This window comes from Neophocaena asiaeorientalis, unplaced genomic scaffold (assembly GCF_003031525.2).
Source record: "Neophocaena asiaeorientalis asiaeorientalis breed wild unplaced genomic scaffold, Neophocaena_asiaeorientalis_V1.1 scaffold249, whole genome shotgun sequence".
In the NCBI taxonomy this organism is placed as follows: domain Eukaryota; kingdom Metazoa; phylum Chordata; class Mammalia; order Artiodactyla; family Phocoenidae; genus Neophocaena; species Neophocaena asiaeorientalis.
The window spans coordinates 4,757,911-4,781,720 of record NW_020172625.1 but is presented as its reverse complement, the minus strand read 5'-3'; the positions used below and the strand labels follow the sequence as shown (position 1 = coordinate 4,781,720).

Here is a 23,810-nt window from a genome sequence, read left to right as displayed (position 1 = left end):
TCAGAGACCCTCTCCAAAGGCCCACCTTTCTCATTTCTCTCTGCGTTTTGGGGGCCCAACACGGGGTCTTCATCCAGACTTCTCCCCCGCTGGTGACTTCGTACTACTTACTGACTTACACATTTTGAGCTCATTTTAGGTTTAAAAATGTCAGGTAGCCTCAAAAAAACATAGAACCCTTGTGCAGACTTTGTGCATTCACCGCTAAAGTTGCATATTTATCTTATAGCAACAGGAGGAAGAGAAGACATTGATTTTTAGCCCAACCCCATTTGATTCATAGTGCTAGAACTTACTAACACAACAATTGGTAGTTTCTTGATTTCCAAGATTTGAGATCTTGACAGTAAAGAGATTTACAGATGCTGGAAAGATGAAAAAACAGAAGCTATCAGAGTACTGAGAACGCCTTACATTGAAAAAAAGAATAAAATGGATGAAATTAAAACTTCGGGTACCTAATTCTGAATTTATGTACTCACCCCTCCCCCTCAAATTTTTCCACTGTGATCAAACTCATAGCAGTAGGGTCCATGGAAATTAGAAACAAAAAGCTATTGCCATTTATATTCAAATAGCTTGGAGAATAAGACAATGTGTGCAGTGGAGCTGAATTAGTCACTGGAGAAGAGTGTTTCTCCCCCTGTGAGTGTAACTTTTACAATCATTGCTCGTGAGCCATGGAATTAAGTGGTACATTATATTAAGAGTAAAATGCCGATACACTTTTGGTATTTAGCAGATCACCCCATGTCCTCTGCTTGGAGAAATAATGAGAATGACTGCCCTTTCCTTTGCCAGCATTTGCCTCTTTTTATATTAATCTCAGCTGAATTGAACAATTTCTCCACTCTGTACAAAATAATGCTCGTCTTTGTATTCACTTGATATACAACTTGAGGGCATCCAGTTTTTGCAAATACAGATCTGGGAATATCTTGAATGATTTATTCACAGAGTTGCAGGATTGGTCAAAGAGAACCAAAATCTATTAAGTGATTAACACTTTGTTTTAAGGTAAAATTGTCATTTTTGCAGATATCTAAAACTTAAGCTGTATTAAGGGAAGAATGAGGTGTAACTTTAAATGCTCAGTGGATTTTATTACCTTGCCTTGGCTTTCAAATTGCTTAGAGGATGGTTATTCAAAAGACAAATACATGTAGAATGAAGTCATGCCACTGTGTTTTTAATGCAGTGGTAATCTTGATCCTAGAGTGAAGCTGGAGGAAATTCTGTGCCGTCCCAGTTTAATCCCTGCCTTAAGATTGCATTTAATAAAAAGTGTGAATTTAACCCAGGTGGCATTCAGACAGTAGAATTAGTTTAGGTACTTTAGAATTCCATTTCCTTTTAATACTTTTAAGCAATCAAAATTGTTTTTCGAATTTCCTCTCATTGCTTACATTAATTGTCCTAAAGTTTAAAATAGAAAAACCTGAAATCCAACTTTAAAAATGCAACATTCTTTGCCATTCAGGTATCTAATGAGTTGACATCACTGGCTTTTCCTTCTACCACTTCTATTCCATGTGCTGGGTGCATCTGTGTGCTTGCGTGTATACACACACACACACACACACACACTTTTTTTTTTTTTAACAGAAATCAAATTCTGTTTTACCCACTGGAAAGCATTTTGGCATGACTAGGAATAGGGAGCTATTTTTTCCCCTAGAGGACAAATTAAATTTGTTTCAAAAGACAAATATATTACATTTGAAACAAGTATAAAATGTGTCATGCCTTCAAGGGATTTTAAGAAAGTTTAGCAAGTGACACATCAATGGGAAAATGAACCTAAAATCTTTTGAGATTATCTTTACTGGAAAGATAAAGGGAAGGCAAAATATAGATATAAATATATATAAATATATGTATTGTTATCGGACAAAGGGGAACAAAACTGTTGCATATGAGTATTATTACTAGTGGCCAGGATGTGTGAAGTCTTAAGTTTAAATGTTTGAAAATAAATGTTCCTTAAAGAAATATGCCCTAATATGTTTTTTCTTATCAGTTTGGCACCTTTTCCTGTTTTGTTTTGAGTTGGTTTCCAGTCGTTTTCTTGTTCTTATATTCTACCTCTGGAGCTGCTTTTAAAATCCTACTTCTTCTGCCGTATCCTTTGCTCACGGACTAGTTGTTGACCGTTTAAATATTGGAGATGCTCTTTATTTGTCTGGGAGAATGCATCATTTAGCACTGTGGGATTCACTGACTTTATTTAACCCTGGACCCTTGTAGTTTATGAAAGACTGCTGATTTCTGTGTTCATATGCCAGGTTCTTGACCTTTGTCAACCACTACTTCATCTATGTTTATCCATTTTAATTGTAGACACTGTCTTTTGTTGCTTCTCAGACTTAGTTTCGGAAAGTGGAGGAAGTGGTTCCATCTCCTAAGATAATCTGTACAGCAGGTTTCAAGTCGAGGATCAAACCGAAAAGGGTTCCATGATACATTAAAAGTATAGAACTATATATAGAAAGAACCCATCCTATTCATTGCTAGTAAAGTAATAACTTGTGCTATCATCTTTCTGTTGTTGAAATATGAAATATCCTATTATATTTGGTAGAATTAAGCATACACCCTTTTTAGCACCCTCTCCTGTTTAAGATTTCTTGCTATTTTTTTTAATAAGTAGAAGACTTAAACATGCCTAACAGAAAATGTATTAATTCAATGTAAAAATATTGTCTAGCCCTCTATACCTATTTATTGAGGGCCTGTTGTCAAGCATTGCCCTTGATACTAGGAATACTAAAACCTAGCTTCTTTCTTTCAAGGAAGTGGCAAGAAACATGCAATTAGAATACAAGGTACTAAGTCCTGTAAGAGCCTGCATTTGTAGAGCGCAATATATTTTGAGCCTCACCTCAAAAATGTCATCTTACAGGTGAGAATATAGAACGTTGAGGCTTATGTGATTTGCTCAAAGTGGACAGGCTAGTAATTGGTGGCACTCTACCAAGAACTCAGGTAGCACACTTTCCCAGTTCATTATTCTGTACTGCCTATCTGTGACATAGTCTAGTCCAGCTCTACCCCTCTGCATGTATGAAGAGCACATGCTAAATATTGTTAAATATAGCTCTAGAAATAACCTCCTTGCTTTTTGAATAAATCTAATTTAATGTTACATTGTTTTGCAAAATTTGTCCAACACAGATATTATATCCTTTTTTGTGGAGTTGCAGAGGTGGTAATTGATATGTCTGAGATGGATGGATCAAGTAACTTTGTCTTCTGATTAGTAATACAATGTTCCATACCTGCTTATACACTAAATAGCATTTTATGCCTTATCCTTTCCTTAATGCTTGAATGCTTCATACTTGGAATCCTTTCTATCCTAGAAGTCATTTTATAATTTCTCTGCTGTTTAGATGACATTGAAACTGTGATTTTTTACTACATAATTGAAAGGACAGAATCTGTATCACAGCTCCTTACTGGACCAGTTTATAGTGGCTAGCATCACACAAGTACCGTTCCTAGATCTGGGCAGGAGGGTCTTCTGCCCAGGGCCTCATGCTTTAGAGGGTCTTGCTGAGCCTTTTTTTTCAGCTGAGTTTGTCCCTACCATCTGAGGAGTTGGTGGGGCCTTGGGGACGTGCCCACCCTGAACCTGTGTGGCCTTCTAGACCATTTTCCTTGTACTCAGGAGCCCAGAATTAGTTGACCAGATGGCTGGGAACCAGCTTCCATGACTTGTGTGAGTCTCTTTCCTCATCCATCCACTGGAGGGCGAAATGCACTACTGGTATACCTACCCCTAGGCCTTGAGGGATCGCTGTAGGCATCTATGGCCCATGGATGAGCTGTAGACCAAATTACAGACACACATTGTTTTAGGGCTTTTGCATTAGCTATTCACATTGCCTGTAATATTTTCCTTGAGACATTTATATGGCTGGTTTCTTAATATTCAGGATTCTATTAAAATATCACATCTTTCAAAGAGGCCTTTCTTGACCACCTTACCTAAAATAGCCCCTTCCTCCATAATCACTCTCAACCACCTTACATTGTTTACTTTTTGCACCATTTAACACTATGAAAATCTATTATATAATCTTTTATTTATTTACATGCTTATGGTCTAACTCCCAGTGGAATGGAAACTGCCTGGAGGCAGGAAATTGGTTATTTTGCTCACTGCCATTTTGTAGCATCCAGACAGTGCCTGCCACATAGTAGGTACTTAATATAATATTTTTGGAGTGAATAGAGAAATGAAAGAAAAGGCCTTGGTGGGGGGAATAAATTTTACTGCTTTAACTGGATGTAACCGTTCATTTTTCCCTTTCATACATCATCTTAGCAGAAATGGGGAGGAAAAAAACTAGACAACACATTAGGAAATTAAATTAGAAGTGTGCAAATAATAGTGGAATAGTTTAAGGGAATAAATATAACTTTAATTCTCTAAAAGTAAGTAATACAGTTAGAACCATAATGCCATGAGTTTTTCATGATACAAAATAGAACATGATTAAATTGATGACACATTTAAAAATATAGGGTTCTCTTGGAGAAAGCCAGCTAATTATAAAATTTTAGGACAGTTAAAGTTTTTCACTGAGGCCTACATTGTCTTCTATTACCCTCTTCTAAACATATGTGCAGTATTTATTTCACAACTTTCTTCTCAATGACCTTTCAAAATTGTATTATTCCTCATATTCCTGGCTAGATGATTCTTTAACATAAACCTCTGATGTCTGCAGTCATTAAATAGGATTCAGTGTGCCTATCTCAAGGAAGTCAAGTGAAAATTCTCCTTCAGATAAGCAATAATGCTTATTTTGTTCACAAGTAGCCCTCTGAAATAAGCAGAATTCAAACAATTATGGTTTTTTTCTTCAAAAAGAGTGATCAAATCAAATAACAATGTCAGTATTTAGTAACTCACTGATTACCAGTTAGTGAGCAAACTCTAAAGACTGTTATACCCTGAACGCATACTTTTACTAGATTCTCTGATTCTCTCAATGATTACCTCTGATTTCTTGATCAGAATTTTAGAAAACTTTTGGGATATGTTGGCTTCAGATTTTAAGGTTTGGAAGTAGCTTGTCAGTGCCAAATTGTCTCCATCAATCCCTTACTTCCAAAGGAAAAAATTACACGGCCGGTATGTACTTAACCAGTACTTCTTGTTTGTTTGTTTTCAAAGTCAGAGAAGAAAACAGAGGGGAGAAATCTCTTCATGCTCCTTTCCCCCATTTTGTCAAAGCTGATCAAAAAAGAATATGAAAGATGGAATCCCACATATTTTATTTGCTGGCGTCTGCTTCATCAAATCACGAAAGTAGTAATATATTTACTGTGTTCCTTTCTAAATATTAATCGTGCATCTGCACAGAACGACTTAAGATCATATGTCCACAGGAGCACCTATCTCACCTCTGTGTTGTGTTCAACACAGACTTTTCATTCCCAGTCACATCAGAGAGTAGACCACATACATCGACAAAAATTTCAAAGCCAGAAGAAAGAGAGTAGAGAGCATATTTAGTCTGTCTTCTATCATTTTACAGATGAAGGAAGCCCACGAAGATTTTGCAAGGTCACACAGGTGGCTGGTGGCACATCTGAGATTATAAACCAGGTTCCCCAAATGCCAACCACGTCTCTTGGTTATTTACCCACCTTTTCTCAATATTGGCCATGTTATAACATACTACAAAACCATCTAAGGTACTTTTTACGTACTATTTTTCTCATTATTGCTTTTAAAATATGTTGTAATTTAGGCATTTGGTCACATCTGATACCGTTGGATTACATTAATAGTAACCAATGGAACATGTTAAACTAAAGGAAATTTAAAATTGTTTGTATAGGTGACATACTCACATAGTTCAAAAGTAACAAGGTATTAAAGGGCCTACAGTAAAACTTTTCCCTCGTATTCCTGCATCTCAATCACCTAGTTATTTCCCCAGAAAGCAACCAGTGTTATCAGGGTTTTTTGTGTACAGCAGTTACCTCAGAGAGGTGCAAAAATTGTAGTATCTTTTGTAGACTGTTCGCACCTTCCTTTTTTTTTTTCATTTTAGGCTACATCATGGAGACTATTCTCTGTCAATACATAAAGCCCACTTCATTATCTTTTATGGTTGCATTGTGCTCCATTATATTGATATGTCGTTGTTTGTTTAATTAATCCCTATCAGTGTATATTCAGGTTGTTTATTACTTTCAGTTATTACTAGAAGTGCTTCAATAAATAACCTTGTATATTTACATGTGTTAATAAAAATATAGGGTAGCAGAAAGTAACACAACGTTGTAAATCAACTATACTTAAATAAAATATTTTTTGAAAATGTAGGGTAAGTTTCTAAAAGTAGAATGACTTATTTTAGGAATTTTGTAGGTAATGTCCAGTTACTGTCCATAGAGTTGTATAGATTTACATTCCCATCCCCATTATATGAGGATGACTATTTTATCATTTCTCCCTGGTAGTATGGCATCAATATTTAGAATGTTTATATCTGAAAGGTGAGATGTGAAAAGCCTTATCTTGGTGTGGTTTTAATTTGGTTTTTTGTATTTATATGCATGAGGTTAGGCATGTTTTTATATGTTTAAGAAACTTGATTTACCTTTTTGGAGATTATTGTACTCTTCTCTTTTGTCTGTTTTCCTATTGAATTTTTCTCTTACTGATTGTAGGAACTCTTTTTTTAAAATTTTTAATTATTTATTTTTTTGGCTACATTGGGTCTTCGTTGCTGCATGTGGGCTTTTTCTAGTTGCGGCGAGCAGGGGCTACTCTTCATTGCTGTGTGTGGGCTTCTCATTGTGGTGACTTCTCTTGTTGCCGAGCACGGGCTCTAGGCACGTGGGCTTCAGTAGTTGCGGCACACGGGCTCAGTACCTGTGGCTTGTGGGTTCCAGAGCGCAGGCTCAGTAGTTGTGGCACACGGGCTTAGTTGCTCTGTGGCATGTGGGATCTTCCCGGACCAGGGCTCAAACCCATGTCCCCTTGCATTGGCAGGTGGATTCTTAACCACTGTGCCATGAGGGAAGTCCCAGGAACTCTTTATATTTGAGGGAAGAGCCTTTGGTAGCAGCTATAAATGTTTCTCTAGTTTGTCTTTTACCTTGTTTATGAAGTAATTTTTGCCATGCCAAATTTATGTTTTCTGTAGTTGAATGTATCCATTTTTCCAAATCACTTCTGTGGTTTTTATTATACTTAGACAAGCATCATCCACTCTAAGGTTATTTTTCAAAATTTCCTTTGTTTCTCATGGGACTTATATGGGTTTATTTGTTTACTTTTACTTTTAAATATGATTCATTTGGAACTGATCCTGATTAAGATGTGGGAATGGTTTTAATTTTATTTTTTTCCCCAGTTGGTTCATGTTTCAACATGATTTGTAAAGTAATCTGGTTTCCCCCATTGCTTTAGGATAGCAGCCATATCATATACTATATTCTTACATATTTTCTGTCAGTTTCTTGACTTTCCATCCCATTCCATTGGTATATCAATACCTGTAGACATTTGCTATCAGTATGTGTTTCACTTATTAGCTTTAATATATTTTAATATCTAAAGGGCTGATTTCTCCTCACTGTGGAGATACTACATATTTTTTAAATTTCAGTTTTATTGAGGTATAATTGACATATAAAACTTGACATGTTGAAGTGTACCTTGAAGTGTAGGACACTTGAAGTGTACCTCATTTTGATTTGATATATTTGATCTATTGAGAGTATCTCCCCATCTAGTTAACACATCCATCACTTCACATGTTTATCTTCTTTTTTTTTTTTTGGTGAGAACATTTAAGTTCTACCCTCTTAGCAAATTTCAATTATACAATATAGTGTTATCAGCTGTAGTCACCATGTTATTCATTAGATCCTCAGACCTTATTCATCTTACAGCTGTAAGTTTGTACCTTTTACCAACTTCTCCCTATTTCCCCGACCCCCAGCCCCTGGCAGCCACTTTTCTACCTTTTTTAATGAGTTTTGACTTTGTTTTTAGATTCTACATATAAGTGATACCATGCAGTATTTGTCTTTCTTGTGATAGATACCATAATTGGTTTTCTGTTTATATTTATATGATAACTTATATAATGTAGATTCATAGCCTATAACATCTTCTTTTCTCTGATTGCTGACAAATTTCCTTCCCTGTGTGTATAGTGTCAGAAAGTTGGTAAATTCCAAAATCATGAAATATGAGTTCAGCTGAGACTGTGGGTAGGCTTCCCATAATCATCAATTAACGTGCTTTGCTTGACAAATGAAACTGATGAAAGAGAAGATGTTTAGACAAAGATTCTGAAGTGGCAAATGCCCACTGTTCATGTGGACCATGTAGGCAGGTCAGCTCTGTGTGTAGAGGGAGGGGCTGTCCTTAACACCCCGTACCACACAGGTGGCTTAACTAATGGAGGCTAGATTGATTTCAGAGGTCTAAAGGTTTTTATACTCTGGCTTAAATGTAGATCCGTAATATATAGGAAATAGAACTTTTAGAAGTTAAACCAGTGAGGGAAAGCACACAGTTTTCCTTTTTTCCTGGGCTGACCATAGTTTTATGAAAATGAATTTCTAACTGGTTTTTCTTCGCACTGGGCTTCTTGGCAAGAAGTGAAATCTGTATAATGCATTACCTCTGAGCTTTTTTTTTAAGGTCTCAAGGACAGACATATGGATAATGGTTTAAAAATATAAATATGCTCTTTCCAGTCATAGAAATCTTCAGACCCAAGGGGTACTTTTCCCGCTTTCCCAAAAATGTAGGGCTATAGACTCATACTCGTAAAGCACCAAAACAAAATACATGGTATCTGACACTAAAAAAAACAACTGTACTTTTCTTGAGTATTGCAGCCCTGTGATCAGAGTGACTTATAGTCAAATGTAGATGCCAACTTGCTGTGCTATCTTCTAGCCACTGAGCCCTGTAACTAAGCATTTTTGTTTGGTAAAATTACAGAAGAGATGGTGTTTGGTGAGGTATTTTGTTCTATTTTAGTACCTATAGTTCATCTGGGAAAATGGCTGTCACTTGGTTTTCTCACATACTTATCCCATTTGTCCATTTGTGCGTGTGTGTGTGTGTGTGCGCACGCACGTGCGCACACACACGCACACATGTAGGGAGAAGTGCATACTTACAGTGTCATTGTAGAGACAGTTATCCACCCTACCCTATTGTAGACTTGTTCTGAGCTTAAGCCGTCTCTTTACTGAGTCCACACGAGATTTGACACCTTCTGATTTGTGAACACATATATGTTGGCAGTTCAGGATTTATGGAGGCTTTCTTAGGAAAGATCACTGCCAGTATATAATTAGTTTGAAAAGCATTTGGTCTAAACAGATCTGCAGCCTTCTTTTACCAAGTGTGCAAATATGAGCTAGTTCCATCTTACTGGGCTAAGTCTTAAGAGACAGTACTATAAGGACTGTAGATGTAATTTGCATAGTCAAAATTGTCAGAAATGGTCTAATTAGTTTAGTGATACATCCTGCATCACGTGTCATTCATGAAGATAATGACATTTTTATGAAGTGGAGAACTGTAGAATAATTGCTAAATATTCCTTGATAAAATTAAGTCCATCAAAGGCAAAGATTATTCTTAGTCATCTTTAAATTCCCAGTACAGTGTCTGGTATTGAATAAGCACTTGCTGCATATTGAATGAATAAATGACTTTATGAAACTCATTCCTTAGAAAGATTGTTTGAAATAAAGAGATTAAAATGTTTTCTGGAAATAGACAAAATACATGCACGCTCATGCTTGCTGCTCCACTTTGATTGAGAAGGAAATTGATTTTGTTCTGTATTTTTAGAAACATGGTCACTTTAAAAATTACTCTCTTCATTTAAAAAAATTACACACATTTTTAATGCCCCATTAGTTTCAGTGTGATTTCTAAATAGCAGTCTCTTTGAGTAAAGAAAAAACAAGATCCTTATTAGCTTGCCTGACAGCTATTGTCCAATAGTTTAAAGAAATAACATGTAATACCTTTTATCCAGTGTGCACACATGTGTGCATGTGTGTGTGATGTAGAATGATTCAGTGCCACTGAGTCACTTGGTCTAGATTAATTAAAGCAGGAACAGAAAACTTTCATTTTCCAGTATATTATTTTTCATTTATTGACTTTTCTCTGTACTGATAATTTTGCTTAAATTATCTAGCAGAAAATGCACATATATGATGCTTAGCTGTGGTCCAAATCATAAATAGATCTTATTTGGGAGGCTGTGTGATTCTGTTTGCCTTGTTAGTGATGTAACTAAGAATTCACTATTTAAATTCATCTTGCATACCAATCTTCTTGTTGAATAATATTTCCCAATATGAGAATCATAGAAATTTATTAGTTGGGCTTTTGGCCTTAGTACCTTATTTATAGCTATGCATTTTGAGCTTGTTAATTGGTCCTTTAGTATTCCTTCTCCTCCAGTAATCTTTGAAGTAGTCAAGAGAGGTTCTGAAATCTTTACTGAATGGATGGGTATGGAATCACAGATCATAGTAGTGGACCACAAAGTCTTCCTCCCCCCCCACCAGTTTTTAACTCCTTTGTGGAGAGTAGAGATACATGGTGGAAACATTTTAGAGTATTACAACTGAATTAGCTATGGCCAGAAGAAATCAAACAAAGAGAATTTAGGAACAAATGGTAGAATGCCACCGGGCTGATACTGTATCTGAGATGCTCCGTTCAAAATGAAACATGCTTATTCTTATATTGCCATAATGATTAACTGTTTTTAAAAGTACCCCCATTCATACCCATACCATTTAGGTTACAATTCTGTATTAAACTCAAAGTTCCCAGATGCTTTTTAAAAACTAATTGTGGCTAAATGTTAAGACTTTCTCAAATGTAGAGGGTTTGAATTTTGGAGCTGACAGGGAACCTATGGCTCAGACAGTTGAGTGACTTCTCCAATTTTGTACCAGAGACAAGTCTAGGGCTTTGGTTTTCTGATTACCTGAATAGTGCTTTTTCCACCTCTCTGTTATAGACAGCCATTTTTTAAAAAAAATTTGTGATCCTAGAGCATTTGATCCGAGGATGATTCTCTTAATTTGATGTGTAATCCCAGACCATTTAAAATTTTTGATATAAACTGTGGCCTGTGGGCCAAATCCAGCCTCCCACCTGTTTTTATACATCAAGTTGTATTGGAACATAGTCACACCCATTTGTTTATGTGCTGTCTATGGTGTTACAATGGCAGAATGAGTACTTACAACAGAGATTGTGTGACCTGCAAAACCAAAGATATTTATTATCTGGACCTTTAGAGAAGTTTTCTAGCCCTTAGTATAAGGTCAGGATGAATAAATTAGCTTTAAAAATTAACACTATCAATTTGCAATAAATTGGGAGTAAAATATGCTTTCTGGAAAAGCTAAAGGGGTGAGCATGTTGTTGAGAAATATGAATGATCTGTCATAAAAGACTACAAAGCCTACCTGCATTAAAGATACAATAGAACCAGGTTTCTAGGGCATCTCTATGCTCTGGAGATTCTAGTTGCCAGAATGAAACCTGTGACTTAAACAGAACTGACTCAAGATGGAAATGTCCCAGACTGTCATTTATGTTGTGCTAACCCTGGTGGAACTTGAACACTCACCAAATGTCCTTCTTGGCAGGTGGAGTGGATCCAACAACAAGTGGTAAAAAAACGGACCAAGAGGGATTATGACTTTAGCCACGCCCAGTCCACTTACTTCAATGATCCCAAGTGGCCAAGCATGTGGTATATGGTGAGTTTGCCTGGCCTGGGGCCACGGCGTTCTGTTCTGTGTTGTGCAGGGATTGTCTGTTAGGACTGGGAGGACGCAGAAACAGTGACCAGGGACTTTTTCCTGTTTCAAGATGGAGATTGATGGCCTGTGATATTTTCTGGATCTTTTTTGAACTTAGCTCTCTAGTTCTAAGGAGAAAGAAGGGAGTTCTGATTCTGAAGCTATTTCTGTTTGAGATCTTACTCTGTGTAGTAGCTTGGTAAGTTTGGGCGAGAAGATAGAAAAATGTACTAAGGGCAGACACCCCAAGACCTAGCAATAGTTATGTGCACCTCTGTTACTCATCTACTCCACCCTGAAACCAGCCTAGTTAATGGTACTGGGTCTTGGAAATCATTGAAATGACTGCGAGTGGGTAACAGATTCCTGACTTTAGTTGTCTAAATGTGCCTTCTCACTTTGGGTAACAATTTTTAAAACTAGACTAGGAGAAAAGCAGTTGAAAAGTATTTGACTTGTAGCTAGTTCATTGGTTCAAGCAAAAACTTTCAGTGAGGGAAATTTAACATATTGGGAAGAGTGATCTAGAAATTTAGTTGATGTCGCCTCCTTTGAAAGTATATTGACACTTCTCTAGTCTTAGGGTTTTATATGCATGATACCTGGGAAATTGATTAGAATATGTTACTTAATCATGAAATTCATACGTTGCCATTTGCTCTATAATCTGCAAAAGACCTTAACTTTTCTCTTTTTTGAAAATCTTTATTGCAAATTGTTGCCAGAGCTATCTCCTCCAATCTACCTGGTTTTTTGCACTCCCTGACCCTGCTTCTCTGCAAATCCATTGCATTCCACATACTTGTCTGATGCTTTTCTGCCTCCTTGCATTTCATTCCTTCTGCCCAGAGTGGTCTTTTGCCCTTCCCCACATCCTCGGTTCAGTATTGTCCATCCCTCAGAGCCCACACCCAAGGCTGACTATTTCACGTCTCCCATGTCCTCACCTGTCCGTGTTTGTCCTTCCTCTGCCACTCCTGGCATCCTTCCCTTGGCACTTTGTTTCATAGTTGTTGTATTTTTAAATCTGCTCTGTTACTTTGGGCAGGGGGTCACTTATATCCTCCCATCTGAGAATCTAACCTAGCATCTAGCAACACTAGGAATTTGTGTTTATTTGGACATGGGTGAATGTAGCTGGCATTTCTCCCAGTTTCCCTTTTCTTAGTCTTACCTGGAAGTGGAAGGTTGTGGAAAGATTTTGGACCCCAAACAGAATTTTACACAGAGAACTCTGTGTAAAAAAGAAGGAGCCATAAAGCTAAGTTCAAAGGGAGGTGGGACTCTAAACAGCATTTGAGTAGAAATCACCTGAGGGGACAGTATGACATTTGACAGCTTATTAGCTCCAAGACCAAGAAAGAGTGAATCACAAGGGAAGGCATTAGAGGGAGTGTTGGCAGGAGCTAAGGAGCTTTGTCTGTGCTGACAAGATGATAAGGATGTAATGGGATTAAGAGATAGGATGGAAGCAAAATCCCCCTACACCCCTGCTTATAAGGCTGGGGGGAGTGAGACCCTCTTTGCCTTACGTAGCTTTTTGCAAGAAAGAACCAAATTGCCGTCTGCACGTGTCCCACTGGACAGTGGAAGTGTACAGCAGCTTTCCCCTGCCCTCTCACCACTCCAGCAGGGCAGGTTGGGCTGTCATAGGAGCCATGGCCAAGGTGACGCCAAAGGTTTCAGTGCTTATAGAGCGAGATACCCTCACTCCCAGGAACCACTGCCATTTCTTTGGAAATTCTCTTTTGATGTAAGGAAAGGGTGAGAGGGAAGAGCTTCTGTTTGGCCATTTAAAATATGGGATGTTTTTCAACGCATGTTTGATGGTAATCATTCAAATAGGTAACATTCGTCGAGCACTTAGCACATGCCAGGCAATGTGCTCATACTTTATTTGTGCTAATATTTTTCTAATGTAGTGTGAACAAAAGTGTGCATTAATATTGGCCCCGTGTTATAAGAGTGAGAAATCTTAGGCTCATAAAATTTAGGCCATTTGCCTAAGATCACCCAGCCTGAGAGTGGTGGAGCAGAGTTGCCAAACCAGGCAGATTGACGGGAGTCCAGGGGATTAAAGTGGCATCCTATCCCCATCCTTCTACTATTTACAAGCACCGTCATAAGGAAGACACTACTCCAGCCCTCCAGGAACTTCTAATCTATCCATGGAGAAATAGCTGAGATACAGGGCAGAATGGTGGGTTCCATGTAGGATGGGCAAAGTATCTTGGGGACAACCAAAATACTTCAAAACTTCCTATTACATACATACTGTTCCCTTAATGAAAGGGGCGGGAAATAGGTTACACACCATATGTTTATCTGTCAGGAGTGGTGACAGAATAGGAGTCAGAACTTCAAATCTGCAAACATGGATTCAAATCCCCATTATTTCACTTACTACGCCCACGACTGAATCAGTTAAACTCTTGTCAGCTATAAAATAAGAGTATCTAGCTCTTACGTATGAGTTAGCTATTGCTGCATAATAAATTACAGAGCTTAGTTTTTAAGACAGTGATCTTCTGGGTTCTGTGGGTCAGGCATTCAGACAGGGCCCAGTGGTGACGACTTCTGTTCTGTGATGTCTGGGGCTTCAGCTGGAAGACTCAAAGCTATGACTAGAGCTGGAGGGTCCACTTCTAAGGTGGCCTAGTCATGTGGCTGGTTCCTCTCCATGTGGGCCTCACCGTGGGGCTGCTTGAGTGTCCACCTGGCTCCATGGCTCCGTCTTCCCCCAGCGCAAGTGATTCAAGAGGTTGTGTCAAGAAGCGGTGATGTCTTTTATGATCTAAGCTCAGAAGTCGCAGTTACTTCTGTAATCTTCTCTTGGCCACATGTTTGAACTCTGATTCAGTGTGTGAGGGAACTACATAAGCATGTGTATACTACTAGGAGGGAAGGATGCTTGGGAAGCTTGTTACCATAATGAAATGAAATACTGCACAGGAAGCCTTCAGCACACTGCCTGACACTAGAAAACTCTCAGTACATTATAATTGTTATTATTCTTCTCTTTTTAATTATAATACATGCTGTTTTCTTTTTATCTGTTGTTTTAATTGCTCCTAGTTGAAGGGGGGTGTGATCACATGTGCAGTGGGCATCCTTCAGAGCGCTCTGGCGACATGTCAGTGACACAGTTGGGGAAGGTGCTGATTTCCTTCTTCCTTTTTCTGAGCCCTCGGCCCTGCCGCAGTGTTTCTGAGGGCTGCTTGGTGAGCCTCCATAGGGTCCTACCCTCAGCTCGTTAGCCTGGGCCTGGTCCTGTCAGTCTATATTTATCACAGGAGAACAGAGATTAAAGAATGGCATGAAGTGTGCCTGAGTGTCTCTTTTAATTAATTTAAAAGCTTTGCCCCTGTCACTCCTCCCCTTGGAAATGGTATGTGAAACCATCATGTCTAGCCTTGAGGCTTGGGCAGTATATTCAAGGAAAGGTATATATACAAGAGTTTGTTATGGAGATGACGGCTGTCTAATTACTCCTCTGACCTGAAACACTGTGCTCAGGCTTCCAGGAGTTGGGAGGGTCTAGGCGTAGAAACAGAGCTCGCTTCTCATTGCGCTGACAGACTCTAGCATCTCCTCTTTGTCAGCATGGTGGCAAGCACCGAGGATTTAGGAAATCGTGCTTCCTAAGAAGATCAGTAACGCAGGAGAGGAATATATAAGTGCCAATGAAAGTTTGCTGGGCCAACGACTCCTCCCTAAACGTTTCTCTGGGATCATGTGCATACACCAAACTCCATGGGCTTTGGGTTGTAATTTTTGCTTGTAGATTTGCTTCTTCCATTAAAATGTCCTGAGTAGTTTTTACTGGATATCCAAGCTTGGGTCCCACTATCAGAGATTGTTATTTTTGGTATAGAGGAGGGCTCAGGCAGTAGGATTTCATCAGAATTCCCTGGTGATTCTAGTATGCAGCCAGGAGTCCTGAGTTATTCACTGCCCGTGTCTGTGGTAAATGCTCAATAAATGCTAGTCAAATAATAGATGAATAAACTGGACATCTGTGATCATGTAGAGAAAATAATTGCTCACGTTTATTGAGTCTTTGTCAAACATTTTGCCAGACTTTCACATGTATAATATTATCTCATTGCCAGTGTTCCAGTGAGCTGGGAACCATTATTGTCTTCATTTTACACTGAGGAATAAAGCAGAGACAAGTTAAGTAACTTGCCCAAAGTCACACTCTTTACCAGGGGCAGATCCTGGTATTCAAATCCAGTCACTCTGACTCCAGAGACTAGACTTCCAACTTCCGAGTCCCTGGACCTCATACTAGCTGGCATCAGAATCACCTGGAGGGATTGCTGCCCACCCCTCTCACGCCCCCCAGCGGAGATTTGGGAATTTGCATTTCTAACAAGTTCCCAGTTGAGCTGATGCTGTTTGACTCTCAGGACTGCTTTGAGATCTCCGTGCTCTATCATATTTTCAACAGGAGGTTTATGTGAACACAGCTGGCCTCCATCTTCCCATTATCAGTTGGAGGAAGAAGAGCTTTTTAAAAACTTAGGAGACACTTTAAAGTGCACTCGGTCGATTTAATTTGTTCCTCTTGATCTTATACCTTTTTCTTACAAAACTTTCTATTTGAGAAGCTGGCAGCTTTAATATAAAAAGATATTTTCACTTTACTTGCACTGATAGAAAAATATCCTTGGCTTATATAGTCTTTCAAGATGTTCCACAGACAAAGGATATCTGATAGGAAAGGTTGTGAAGATTTGGCCAAGTCTTTGGGAACTCAGTGTAATAGACATGGATTTAATGTACCCAGCTGGTATAATGGACCATTTTGACCCCCTGAAAAAAATTCAGTTTGACTCTAGAGATAGCAAGCCTAAGTAAGATGCCTCCTCAAGGGTCTGGGAATGCCAATTGAGCAAATTCAGGGAGTTAATTTTTTGTAAATTGTGACAAAATATTTAAGACATACAAAAATTTGAAAGACTACCACAAATGCAGGTCCACCCACCCCCAATCTAAGGAATAGAACGTTATGTATACAGTTGAAGCCCCTTGTGAATCCTGTCCTAATAGTGTCCCTTCATTATGATGTGTCTGAAAAGGAAGGGGGGGGGGGGGGGGGGAGGGAGTTCCCCTTTGTTGGCAGGATGTTTCTCTTTGTGGGAGGGATTATTCAATTTATAGTAGATTTTATATTTTCTGAAGTCATCCTGAAACACATTCGTACATGAAATTTGTACTCAGGCTCTTGACAAAGAGTCCCAAGAAGGCAAACTGGAAATGAAACTTGGAGGAAAATATAAGTTTAATAGAATAGCTCTTTTATTCCTTTAGTCATGTAAATATTTTATTGCCTTAGGAACGTGTTTTAGCATTGTACAGTATTTCTTGTCTAACTGTTAAGAACTCATAGTGATTTTGGAGAAGCCCATAGTAAAGGACTTAAAAAAATGTTTTTTCCTGCCTTATGGAAGGCAAGCTCAATTCCAAAGAGAAAAGCAAAGAAGGCCTTGTGCAGTCTTGCTATTTGGTTCTCAGACTGTAGTTGTGAGTATGACTAGTGAGTATTCTTAACACAGAATTTTTTGTAATGAATATTGGGTGGCCTACTTAATATGAATTTTTTAAAGCCAGGTTTTAACAAATGGGCTCACTTTTTGGTGCACTACCTCAAATTTCATGAAAGCTCTCTGGGTGGTTTCTTGGAGGAAAAAAAATCATGTTTGTCGATCAGCAGAGTAAAAATTAGCTGAGTTCGGCTATGCGTGTGAGGTATATCCGCCAAAAACTATGAACTAGCTAGGATAGTAATTGTGAAAAATGATTGTAAGCCACATGGTTCTTTCTCAGCCAACTGGATGGTATTCAGTTCTCCAAGAGTGTGAGGCATTGCTGTTTCTGTGGTTGGCACACATTCTCCTGATGACTTATACTGTCACTTGACTCTAATAAAATCTGGTGGAGTTTGGGGCATTATTGTCCTGGCAGCTTGGAAATCATCCTTTTACAACACCCCATTTAGCTGTTTTAATTGAAAATGCAACACGGTGTAAATCTGCAACCATGTGGCCCGTCTTGACGTAAGTAGGAGGGCTTCCGAGAAAGGACGGACTCCAGCCAAGCAGCAAGTGATTTCCTGGTAGGAACTACTGGGGGTTGAGATGTGGTTTTGGTGGACCAGTGTTTGCTTCGAACTAGCTCAGTGTCCTGTGGAAAGGTATTTTAGCGCTCTCAACCTTAGCTCATCTGAAAAAATGAGGAATCTGGACTAGATGCTTTCTTGAGTTCATTCCTCCTTGAACCTCCTCTAGGTCCACATGACAAGTTGAACTGGAGAGTACATCTTAGAGAGACACATACCACCAGTAGGCCCAGGTCTTGAGTTCCAGCTCAGACCCACCCCGTGAGTTCCTGACTGTTGTATCCCATGCTTTTGTTTCATTACTACTTCAGTCTCAGTGTGTCCCCTTGTTGGGGTCCCCAAGGCCACCCCCAGATTTGGTGATTCACTGGGAGGAGTCACATGATTCAGCATAGAGTCATACAGCTATGATTTATTTCAGTGAAAGGATACAGTGCAAAATCAGCAAAATGAAAAGCCACGTGGGGTGGAGTTCAGGGGAAAGCAAGCTGAAGCTTCTAAGAGACTTCTCTCAGTGGAGTCACACCCACTTAATTCCTCCAGCATGAATTGTGACAACGTTTGTGAAATGTTGTCTACCAGGGAGCTCGTGAGGGACTTGGTGCTCAGGGTTTTCACTGCGGGTTGGTCGTGTAGGTACCCAGTGCCTTCCATGTACCCGAATTCCATACTCTCAGAGGCGTTCAGCACAAACCGTATTGTTTGTGTAACCAGTGTAGACACAGTGAGACATACTTATGAAGAAATGGTGAGAACCCTCCCCAAACCCAAGTTCCCAGATGCCCACCAAGTGTATCTGGGGAGTCAAGCACATGAGTGCCTGAGATGGAATAATGCTCCTCCTTTATTAAAACTTTGTGTTCACTGAATGAATAAATTAACACCAAAGAAAAATACTCATAAGTGATAATTCCAAGAAAAGGCAAACTTGAATCCTAAGTGTAAGTCCATATTTGTTTTACAGCCTGGAAAATCCCAACTGAATGAAAGTTCCTATGAGGCAAATGTTCATTCATGTATGCAATCATTCATTCATTCATATTTAGCAGAGATTTATTTTTTCCCAGTCCTTACAATGTCTTTGACACCAAGGATAAAATAGTAAAAGGTGCTTTCTTTTTTATTTTATTTTATTTTTTTACATCTTTATTGGAGTACAATTGCTTTACAATGGTGTGTTAGTTTCTGCTTCATAACAAAGTGAATCAGTTATACATATACGTATGTCCCCATATCTCTTCCCTCTTGCATCTCCCTCCCTCCCACCCTCCCTATCCCACCCCTGTAGGTGGTCACAAAGCACCAAGCTGATCTCCCTGTGCTATGCGGCTGCTTCCCACTAGCTATCTATTTTACATTTGGTGGTGTATATATAAGCCCATGCCACTCTCTCACTTTGTCCCAGCTTACCCTTCCCCCACCCCGTGTGCTCAAGTCCATTCTCTACAACTGCATCTTTACTCCTGTCCTGCCCCTAGGTTCTTCAGAACCACTTTTTTTAGATTCCATATATATGTGTTAGCATACGGTATTTGTTTTTCTCTTTCTGACTTCACTCTGTATGACAGACTCTAGGTCCATCCACCTCACTACAAATAACTCAGTTTCGTTTCTTTTTATGGCTGAGTAATATTCCATTGTATACATGTGCCACGTCTTCTTTATCCATTCATCTGTCGATGGACACTTAGGTTGCTTCCATGTCCAGGCTATTGTAAATCGAGCTGCAGTGAACATTTTGGTACATGGCTCTTTTTGAATTATGGTTTTCTCAGGGTATATGCCCAGTAGTGGGATTGCTGGGTCGTATGGAAGTTCTAGCTTTAGTTTTTTAAGGAACCTCGATACTGTTCTCCGTAGTGGCTGTACCAATTGACTTTCCCTAGACGGTGCTTTCTTTAATGAAGCGTAAGTGGAGCATTTTATGGGCAGAGGTTAGGGTAGTTATAGTCAGTTTGTCTACTCAGTTGATGGTAGTCCACTGAGGGTACCAGTAGCAGAACCCTAACTGGAACTTGCTGATCAACTCACGATGATTGTGATGATTTCATTACCCCATGTGAGGTTTGTGATGGAAGTCAGTATATTAGAGGTATTAAGTTAACCTATAATTAACTAGTCAAAGTGCTTCTAAGAGGCCAGTAAAAAAATCACTTCAGATAATATTCATTCTTGCCTGGTGCAAATTATTACGACCTTTATTAATTTCCTTGAGCAAGACATAACTTATTCCATACTGGTAGTTTATCTTCTCAGCTTTACTTTCAAAGAGTAAAAGTATGTCTGTATTCTGACCCTTTGGGTCTGACTCTAACATGATGAAGGGTCTGTTAACATAAAGTTGTTCTCATCAAGATTTTAGTGATTTTTCTTTAATTAGTAACGCATTTTCTGCTGGAGAGCAGATAGCATTGACCATTGAACTCACTTAATCTGTGGTTGTCTTCTTAACATGTTGATTCAAGTTCTTTTATCAAAGTTTCTCTGAACTCCTCATTTCTTATTTACTTTTCACCCAGTATTGGGATTAGTTCTAGTGATCAAGGCACATTTTTGGTTGATTTTAACATATTTCTCTGCCAATGAGTAGGGTTCTCTTAGTAAGCGCTCCATAAATGTTTATGGATATGAAGTGAGGAGCGAGTTGGTCATTGAGACCAAATTCACAGAACTGAGTTTGGCTTTTCCTGAAAGGTGATGGTGCCTTCAAGTGTCCTGTGTTGAGAATTCAGTTCTAAAGTTATCTGAGAGGAAGGTGTCTGGAATGCCGTTTTTTCCTTAATTTTGGTTGGCTGGGAAGTTAATGGAGTAAGAGCAATAATTCTTAGCAATCCAATGATGAGAAGAATCAGAAGAAAACGCCTAAATTGCCCAGGGAGGAGAAAGTAATAATCATTTTCGAATAGAATACACATGCACCTCAATGTGATTTTTCCAGTTTCTCAAATGTTAAAAAAAAAAAAAAAAAAAAATCCTTGGTAGACAGTCTCAGCCTTGGGTATGGGGTTCTAGGCTAGCGATAGGTAATCTAATGTGCAAATGGTATGGGCACCAAGAGCTGCTCCATACCAGATACAATCAAATTATACTGAGGCAAGTAGAATAAAACTATAAATTCCAGAAATAGGATTTGATTACTTAATTGCATAGGTCAGAATCAAATTGGGTTCGTAATACAAAGATGCTATTCTTTATGGTAGACGATGTGGACAAAGTACAAAATGCATTTACTGATTATTCTTTCCTTGATTAAAAGGAGGAGAACCCGATAAGAAGCCTGATTTCTTCCTTTATGCTAGGAAAAAAAGAAAAACTAGTCTGTTTAGATGGTGTCTATTCAAATATTTGGTACAAAACTTACAGAATAATCTTAAAGACTACTTGGAAGAAATGTAGCTTTGTGGGGCTTTCTTTTCTGTTTTAGTTTTCTGGTGAGGTGAATTGCGTCTCTTGGTAAAAAGCCTACCAGGATAGAAGTTCTGATCCAGACATACCAAATTAGCATGTCTGAAGCAAAGAAAAGAAAATTATGCCCAGGTAGCATAAGACTGTGTTCTCCTAATGATCTCTTTGCGTGGTTTCCTGAAATTTAGTTAAATTAGTGTCTTAAAAACTTGATATTTGGGTTTGTTACCTAGCGATAGAGAAATCATCCTTATCTTTCAGTGAACTTAAAGAAATTCGGCAGGACTCTTAGCAGTAGTAGGTTAAACATAGCAGGTATACATATTTTTTAAATGTCATTCCTATTCTGTAGAAATGTTTTATATGCCCATTCTCATTTTGCTTTCATGCCTGTGCTCCGTAGCCCAGGCCCTTCTGCTTCCCATCCATGGACTGTCCAGAAAAACATGCTGTGTATGTTTCTGCAGTTAGTACCTTGAATGTGGTCTTTAAGAAGATACTGAAAAAAAAAAAAGAAAAACCTCAAAGACCACCAGATTGGGATGGGCCTGAAAAATAACTTAATTGAAGCCCTCAGCTCATGCACAATACCCACCCTGTATATTTTCAGTCACCAGAAATATACGCTACTCAGACAGCCCTTTCTTTCCATAATGAGCAATTCAGCCCAAAAACACTTCCATGCAGTTTATCAGAAACTTGTATCCCTGTCACTCCACACACACCCGATGGTCTGGATTCCAGGTTGTGTATCACATCTGATCCCTATTTCACCAGCTTTCACTACAAATATTACAGAAAAGCAGGACTAGAAACATTTATAATTGTGGGAGTTTGTCCAAGAAAATGAAAGATTAAGGAGCTCCGTAATGATCAAACGTGATACACTCTGGACGAGTAAAAGAAATGCGCAGTGAGCAAATCATTTAAACTAGTCATACACACTAATGAACAGTGAATTAGTTCTATCCTCCCAGGACTTAAGAACTAGGAGTTACCATAGAACGCTCAATAAAAGCATTAATTCAATGTGTAACAGGAGGGAGAATGTAGGAAAGCAACAGGGAATGTAATTCCCACAGAAAAATGTAAATTGATAATTATTTTATTTATTCAACAACATGTATTGAACTCCTCTTCCGTATCAGGCATAATTCAACCTGCTGGGGATACCTTTGGGACAAAGTGATTTCACAGGAGAGTGAGTAAGAGGTAACTGAAGTGCACAAAGCATCACGAGGCTGAGGAAAGGAGGTCACCCCACCCCAACAGAAATCTTGGTATGGGTGAGCATCTTTGTCATGCAGGTTCCTTGGCAGAGTGAGTGAAGGCAGCTGTTGAGAAACCCTCACCAGAGAGCCTTAAAGAAGAGATAGCTGGCTTGCCACCTTAGCAAGGGCAACGTACAGTGTCTGTGGACAGGGCGGTGGGTAGTCTGTAGGCGCTGGCTTGGCTTCCTGTTGAGTCCTGGTGTGCCTAGATGGCAACTGCCTCTCCCTGGATCATCTTGAAATCTGTCATTATCTCATGAGCTCTATGCTTTGTGCCCTAACATTTTGATTATTTTTTTTAAAATTTTGACTGTAATGTTTCACCCCCAGTGTTTTGTTTTGATAAATATGAAATCTATAGACAAATGGAAAGAATAGTAGGAACATATACACATTCCATTCACCTGGATTTAACCAAAAATTAATATTCTCTCTCTCTGTGCACACACACACTTTTCCCCCCTGAATTTTGAAAAGAAGTTGCAGACATGGTAAAAATACACCCCTAAATATTTCAGGATGCCTCTCCTAAGAATGGTATTTTTTCTATATAACCAAGGTACCATTCTCACTTCTAAGAAAGTTGGCAGTGATCTTATCCAATTTACTGTCCATATTCAGATTTCCCCAGTGGTAACAAAAATATTTTTAATAGATCTGTGCCTTTTGATCCAGAACCTAGAATCGTACATTGACATTATTTGTTCTATCCTTTTATCGCCTTTAATTTGGAAGAGTTGCCCTACTGGGGGTGGGGAGTAGTGAGGAGTGGTCTTTCATGTTGATGATTTTGATGTGTCCAGGTTGGTAGTTTGTAAAATAACTCACACTTTGTTATTTGAATGTTTGTTTGATGGTTTTTCAGGACTTTAGAGGAATAAAACATTTTTGGTGTGAAAACTACCCAGATGAGATGATACCTTTTTCAGTGATTCATATTAGGAGGTAGAATGTTAGAAGTTTCATTTTTGGTGATGTTAAATTTATTTCTTTGGTTGGTCGAGGTATCTGCTAGATTTCTCCATTGTAAAGGTACATTTTAGTTCTCTAATTAATAGGAAATTTGAGCAGTAATAGTTTGAGACTTGTGAACTACCTTGTTTCCTGTCAACTTTTCCCCAAGATTTTAGCGCCTATTGATGACGTCCGCCTAAATTAATCATTAGATCAGT

The 23,810-nt window shown here is 38.7% G+C and overlaps 1 protein-coding gene across 2 annotated transcripts in view; it reads left to right on the top strand.

The window, feature by feature from the left end:
• Positions 1-23,810, top strand: part of PCSK5 (proprotein convertase subtilisin/kexin type 5) — a 442,496-nt gene that overhangs the window by 68,388 nt on the left and 350,298 nt on the right. For both annotated transcript variants that reach the window (XM_024738976.1, XM_024738975.1), the window contains exon 3: positions 11,683-11,796. In XM_024738976.1, the coding sequence (XP_024594744.1) occupies positions 11,683-11,796 (114 nt within the window). The remainder of the gene's footprint in view (positions 1-11,682; positions 11,797-23,810) is intronic.